Source organism: Coffea arabica, chromosome 6e (assembly GCF_036785885.1).
Source record: "Coffea arabica cultivar ET-39 chromosome 6e, Coffea Arabica ET-39 HiFi, whole genome shotgun sequence".
NCBI classification, from domain to species: domain Eukaryota; kingdom Viridiplantae; phylum Streptophyta; class Magnoliopsida; order Gentianales; family Rubiaceae; genus Coffea; species Coffea arabica.
The window spans coordinates 13867598-13874380 of record NC_092321.1 but is presented as its reverse complement, the minus strand read 5'-3'; the positions used below and the strand labels follow the sequence as shown (position 1 = coordinate 13874380).

General features: G+C 33.6%; 1 protein-coding gene across 2 annotated transcripts; it reads left to right on the top strand.

The window, feature by feature from the left end:
• Nucleotides 1-822: 822 nt before the first annotated feature.
• LOC113694832 (E3 ubiquitin-protein ligase SINAT2) lies at nt 823-5761 on the top strand. 2 transcript variants are annotated; one of them, XM_027213725.2, is made up of 4 exons: nt 823-960; nt 2535-2761; nt 3982-4368; nt 5192-5761. In XM_027213725.2, exons 2-4 carry the CDS (start codon nt 2546-2548, stop codon nt 5510-5512), a joined length of 924 nt encoding a protein of 307 aa, XP_027069526.1. In that variant the 5' UTR covers nt 823-960; nt 2535-2545; the 3' UTR covers nt 5513-5761. The 2 variants fall into 2 exon arrangements, with proteins under 2 accessions (XP_027069526.1, XP_027069525.1); XM_027213724.2 differs by having other exon boundaries at nt 954-1153.
• Nucleotides 5762-6783: the final 1022 nt, after the last annotated feature.

Genomic DNA, 6783 nt, shown 5'->3' with positions numbered 1-6783 from the left:
TATGACGCTGCAAATTTTTTGGACTTTCAACTTTTTAACTTTTAAACGTTGCGTGTGGGCAACGGCATTTCTGCCGCGTTTCCTATTTTAACTTAACCTTGTAACCCAAAAAAACAATTAGGGTTTCCAAAGTCTAAAACAAAAAATAAAAAAATGATTAATTTTGTATACACTAATTATGTACATATAATCTGTTTTAAATGAATAATAACTATACAAATTTGAATTCTAACATTTATACATCCAACAGTAATATGTGATATGTGTATATACTATGAGTATATATATTTTAAAAAAAATTAATATCCAAATTCTAAAATAAAAATAAAAAAATGATTAATTTTTTATACATTAATTGTGCATACACAATTAGTTTTGGACGAAATTTTGAATTGAATTCTAATATTTACACATCCAACGATGAGTTTTACTCTAAAAACTCTCTGTTTGGATCCATCAGATTTCAAAAATTAGTTTTTTAAATACTATAACAATTTTTAAAAAGTATTCTAAATTTTTTTAATATTTAAAAAATATTCCAAAAATATATTCTAAAAACTCTATTACTCTTAAATATTCCAAAATATATTATAAAAATATCCCAAAATATACTCTAAAAACTTTGTTACAGTAAAATTTTTCAAAAACATCCCAAAAAATAGCTTATTCAAATGGAGCTATTAATACAAAATCTAATGATAATCAGTTTTGAATTAATATCAATTATATAAAATTTGAATTGAATTCTAGTAATATTTATACATCCAACGGTGATATGACATATACAAATATTAATGTCAGTGTAATTTCTAACACAAAATCTTATGATAGGGAAAAAAAAAGAAAATGAAATAACCGAACGGGGAGATTGAGACAAAGGTCATTGCATGGTCCTTTGACTCATCTCTAATACAGACAAGCACCGAGAAACTTTCCTCCAGCTTTTTTTAATCAGCCCAGGTATGATTCATGGTCAAAACACATTTGTTTTCAGCTTTTAGTACTGCTACTCTAACAAGTCGTCTTCTTCTTCTTACTCTTGTTTTTTCGTTTTTTATTCTCGTTTCTTTTGTTTTCGATTTTGGAGAATCTATAACTATAAAGTTTCGATTTTTGTTGCTGGCGAAAAGAAATCGATTCCAATTTCGAGTAGGTATGTATAATCTCGTTGTGTGATTTTGCCTCAGTCTATTATTAGCTGTTTTATTCAGTCTTTTAAGTAAAAGTTTTCTTTTTTATCTTTTTTAATTTTTTCAAAATGTGGTGTAAATTTTCAATTTGGCATCTTCATTTCTGGGCTAGTTCTTCTTTTATGATTTGATGGCTTTTTTTTGGGGGATATGGGAAGCCACGCTTGTGAAAAAAATTCCCTTTTTTGAAAAAATTTAATCTTGTTCTTGGAAATATTGGAGGGATTAAATCCCTTTTTTAGCTTTTTATTTTCTGATGCCAGGAATGAGTTTTGATTAGTTCTGTGACTGAATAAACATGGAAGAGGTTTTTTTTTTCCTTATGAAATTCGAATCTTCGTAAACCAGTTATATGAGTGGAAACATGATAGGTTTTTTTTTTTTTTTTTAATAAAACTCACCTTTTTATTCTGGGAAAATCTGCAGATATTTTCCCCCTCAAATTTATCCTGTTGTGCACCAAAAATTTTGGTTTTGAATGATATTACAAGATATTCAAAGTTCTTTTCTTTTTAATTGTTGGAAAGATGTTAATTTATCCATTTTGGTGAAATATTTTAAAATAGAGAATATTAGGTTGTAGGTGCAGGGAGTAGGCAAAGGTATCTCTTGTTGGTGAGCTATCACTTTGCCAGTAATAGAATGCTATTTTTTGGCGGATGATTTATGAATCTTTATCCGTTTAGTATTGAGAATTGTTGACATGCCATTCTTCTTTTCTAATTATAAGAGCACTGGCTTGAGGCTTCTATTTTTGTCTTTAAATGAGAATTTGAAAATGCAATCTGTTAGCCTTTTAAGTTTGTGCAAACATGACATGATTGTCAGATTGAATTAGCAATGGCTCGCTGGTAAAAGGGTAAGTTTGCAACTTATTCTATTGATCTTGGAAAGTGCTAAATGAACCTATATACTTGGTTGGTTGTCATATGATACGAGAGCAAGTAACTGTTGTTATGGTAGATAACAGAAAGCCTATCAGTGGTTGTTTTGCATGTATGGTAGGTAAAGAGAATCTGTTTAGATATATGTTAGTTTAGAAATCTACCTAACTTCTTAACTAAAGGGTGGGAAAACAAAAAGTGGAAGTATGGAAAATTCTTGGGTTCAGTCAATGCGCTAATAGTTGATCTAATAGCATGACTAGGACCCAGCTGAATTAGTTTACCTGGCTTAGATTTCCAATTTTTTGTATTTTCCAATGAATCTTAAGTCAAAATTGACCATCTAGAATGTGTACACTTTGAACAACATCTACTACTAATGGTACTTAAATTGTTGTCTGAAGTAAGTCTCAGTTTTGCTGGTGCATCCAGATACTTAGCAGTATTTTTGTTATTTTAGGTTTAAAGAAAATGGCTCCTGGAGGTGGCGCTTTCAGAGAAGATGTTGACTCAATCCCAAAGGCCACAAATTATGACATTGCAATAGTCAAGGCAGAGAAAAGTAGCAGTTCAGTTAAACCTAAGATTGGCCTTAGTGAAAAGCATGGAATATCTTCAATGAATGGTGTGCATGAACTTCTTCAGTGTCCTGTTTGCGGAAGTTCGATGTACCCCCCAATTCATCAGGTTTGATTTAATGCTGTGAACTAAAGTTGGATCTCTTCATTGATGATTGGATTTATCTTTGGATGATGTCCAATTTATTTGGGGTAGTTCTACATGCATGGATTTATTGATCTTAGATTCTGTCAGTTGAGTGATGGATTTTTGATGTTATGTGTACATTTTGGCTGTTCCTCCAAGCGGAGATCATTTATGGGTTACTTGTCTTTCACAGCTTATAATGTAGTCATCTATCTAGTGGTGTTCTTATACGATACATGTTTCATTCATAATCTCTTAAGTTTACTTTCTATTCTTTTTTGTAATATTGTTTTTTTCTTCATTCATCGTTTACTAACACTTCAATATCGTGGGAATTATTACTCATGCTTTTGTTAATTTGTCCATATCTACTAGTTTCAAGCTGGATTATCCATCAAAAGTTTCTGGTGTGTGCCTGTTGTGCGAGGCAAGCAGCCTCTTGTAGAAGTTGATTTTCGTTTCAATCTACCCCTAAAAGTTGTTCTATAGAAGATCAAATTTTTCCTAGGTCTTCTTTGTGAAATATCCCCATCCCTCTCTACTTTATTTACTCACAGGACTAAGAAAAAAGTTTTACATGGTCGTAAAAGTCTGTCTAGAGAAGCATGATATGTCATGGACAAATCACCTTTAAACCAGCTAAATTTAAACTGAAAAGGTGCAGTAAATCTTGTACTGCTCAGCCCATGACTCTGTTAACTGATCAATGAATTTGAAATCCTATCTCATGGATATTGAAATTCAAGGCTAGGATACAATCTCGGATGATTATCGGACTGGGTGAGAAGATATATGTTGGTATGCCTTCGAAATTTGGTGATTCTGGTTTTTAGTGCGTGGTAGATTGCGTCATAAATAGTTTAATTAAGAAAGTTTTGTTATTTTGACAACAAATGAGGGTCATTGTGCAGTGATTGTCAATTTCAGCTTCAGTGTCTGGGATGATTAATATAGTAGATAGATTGTTTGTTCATTATGATACTAGATCCTCTCGATTCCATGCATGGTTCAGAATTACATCTTTAGTAATCATTATCTTTACTAGTTTTGTTTTGCATACAAATGCTGCATGCTATTCTTTCCTTGAGTACTTGTTTGTCGTGAAGTATTTAAATTATAGCCTTGTGCAAGCTTTTATGATTTTTCTAATGTCCCAACTGCTATTAAATTCTTTACCTTATTTTTTTATTCTCTTTATGTAGTGCCCCAATGGACACACACTTTGTGCAAACTGCAAAGTTAGGGTCCATAACTCTTGCCCAACTTGCCGATTTGATCTTGGAGACATAAGATGTTTGGCCTTGGAAAGAGTGGCTGAATCATTAGAACTTCCTTGTCAGTACCAGGGTCTTGGCTGTCATGATATATTTCCATACTATAGTAAGCTCAAACATGAGCAGAATTGTCGATTCCGTCCATACAGTTGCCCTTATGCTGGGTCTGAGTGCTCCATAACTGGTGATATTCCAACACTGGAAGCACATCTTAAGGATGAGCACAAGGTTGACATGCATGATGGTTGTACATTCAACCATCGATATGTCAAATCCAATCCACATGAAGTTGAGAATGCAACATGGATGCTTACAGTAAGTTAATTATTGCAACACAAATGTGAAGCATTTTTCTTACGCATTATAGAATTTACATGGTAATTATAATGTCCACTGCAATCTCTGAATTACATTGTTTTTTACGGCATAGTAATTGACCTGATCCTTAACTTATAATGAAAGTTAATATGCTTCCTGATTCTTGTAATGTATGATCAGTAGTTGGTGATGGACTGATGGCATGAAGAGAAGTTCTATGCCGTGTTGGACGTTTACATGGTAAAGCATGTTAAAGAAGATCATCGGATCCATGTAATTCTGCAAAAGTAGTTCCATTTTGCAGAACAATAACATTATGGACTTTTAATATTTCACATGGAAAAAAGGCAAAGATAGAGTGTCTGGTCTGACAATGGCTATGAGAGTTATTTGCTGAACTGCACCAATTAGTACTGATTTTCTGACTTCAGAGTTTAGATTTGTTTACCCTGCATCAAATTGATGTCTACGTAGGGAAGTTATGTAGCCTTCTATGCTTGTGTAGAAGAGTTCTTCTCTGAAAATTTTCATATAATATCTACTAATACATGATATGTTTAAACTTTGAAGATTTCTTGCAGAGTTTAACTGATATTTTTGGTCCATCCATATCCTGAATTCTCTTCAAATGTCATGGAGATGAAGGATTGGATGCACTGAATCTTTATTTTGTTACTCTTTATTGCATGCTTAAAGTTCACGGCATATCATCATGTTCTGGCTTTAGATGAGCGAACTATTATGTAACTTGGGGCATCAACATAACATTTTGAGGCTGAATGTAAATCCTGATGTCCTGCACTCCTTTTTCTGCATACAGGTCTTCAACTGTTATGGGAAGCAATTTTGCTTGCACTTTGAGGCTTTCCAGATTGGTATGGCGCCAGTCTACATGGCCTTCCTCCGATTCATGGGCGAGGATAGTGAGGCCAGAAAGTACAGCTACGCGTTGGAAGTTGGTGCTTATGGCCGTAAATTAACATGGCAAGGAGTTCCAAGGAGCATCCGCGACAGCCACAAGAAAGTTCGCGACAGTCAAGACGGACTAATCATTCCAAGGGCCTTGGCGCTCTTCTTCTCCGGTGGAGATGGGCAAGAGCTTAAGTTGAGGGTGACAGGGCGCATTTGGAAAGAACTCTGAGCCTATAGGTGGCCCGATTGTACAGCTTCTTGAGACAGTGAATATTCTGTATCTCGTGTGGCCAGCGCAGGAATTATGAATATCTGGTTATTATTTTTTGTGCACTGGCCATTTTGTTATTAACCTTGAGGATCAGTGGTAAGGTCATAGCTGAAAAGGTGCTTGAGTAAACTGAAAACTCAAGTTCTAGTGGTAAAAGATGCAACGTTTACAAGTATATTCTCTATGCATCAATACTCATTCCTACTCTTCCCTATTCTTCTCGAAAAGCCCTTTAGCTAGGTAGGAATGTTCAACAGAATAATTTATTGACTTAAATTGAAACTAAGCGTGGTGCTCTTGACAGTTTCTTGATCTTTCTTCATCAGCCAATGCTTGTTAGATTGTTTTAGCGGCACTCTATTCGGTTTGCAGTCACGGGGAAAAAAAATGTGGAGGAGAAAGTCGATTAAATCATGGTTCAGTCGAACGGGGTAAGCCATGCACTGATATTGGCAGACTTGTAACGCAATGTTTGGATGGCTGTGAGTATTTTCACCTTGAACAATACTTTAAAGGATTGGGAATCATTTTTTATTCCATATCCATGGGTCTGTAGATGGAGATTGGGTGTCAAAAAAAATTTTTTTTTTTGGAAGGAGTTTTTGCTAACAGGCATCTAATAAATACTTGTCAAGACATCTAATCACAATTAACCTACTTTTAAATGCAAATGTTAATAATTGTTATTCTACCTTACATTTATAAGCTTTCCCCATTTTTCTTGTCGAGACATCTAATCACATTTAACCTACTTATGAATACAGATATTAATAATTATTATTCTACCTCATATTTATAAGCTTTTTCTATTTTACTTTAGATTCTAAAATATTAATGGCTGAACTACATCTTGTTGAGAACTCATTAAGACGATCCCTTTTTGAAAAAATAAAGTTAAATCGAGAAAGTCTACAAATGCAAAAAGGGGTAACAATTATATGTGTGTATCCACGCACTAGGTTAGATATGATTTAAATGTATTACCAATTTTGTTCCTGAACTTTTAAATGTATTCATACTATTTTCATACGAATTTAGATGCATAATTTTCTGTAATTTATACTTTTTACGTTGAACTTTTAATAATAATTTTCAAAAAAAACACTAATATAATATGCACATGTTTTACATGCATTCTGTATTTTTACCAATTATGGTGTCCAAGACATATGTTCCACGGGAACGCGTTTACAATTACAAAAGTAAGTACAAGTGAGGTTGATGGATGA

Excerpts from the sequence above, each read along its gene's own strand:
- LOC113694832 (XM_027213724.2), top strand. The coding sequence starts at position 970 with ATGGTCAAAACACATTTGTTTTCAGCTTTTAGTACTGCTACTCTAACA. Across the intron at positions 2,762-3,981 it reads TGTACCCCCCAATTCATCAG|TGCCCCAATGGACACACACT; the intron begins GTTTGATTTAAT and ends CTCTTTATGTAG. Across the intron at positions 4,369-5,191 it reads ATGCAACATGGATGCTTACA|GTCTTCAACTGTTATGGGAA; the intron begins GTAAGTTAATTA and ends TTCTGCATACAG.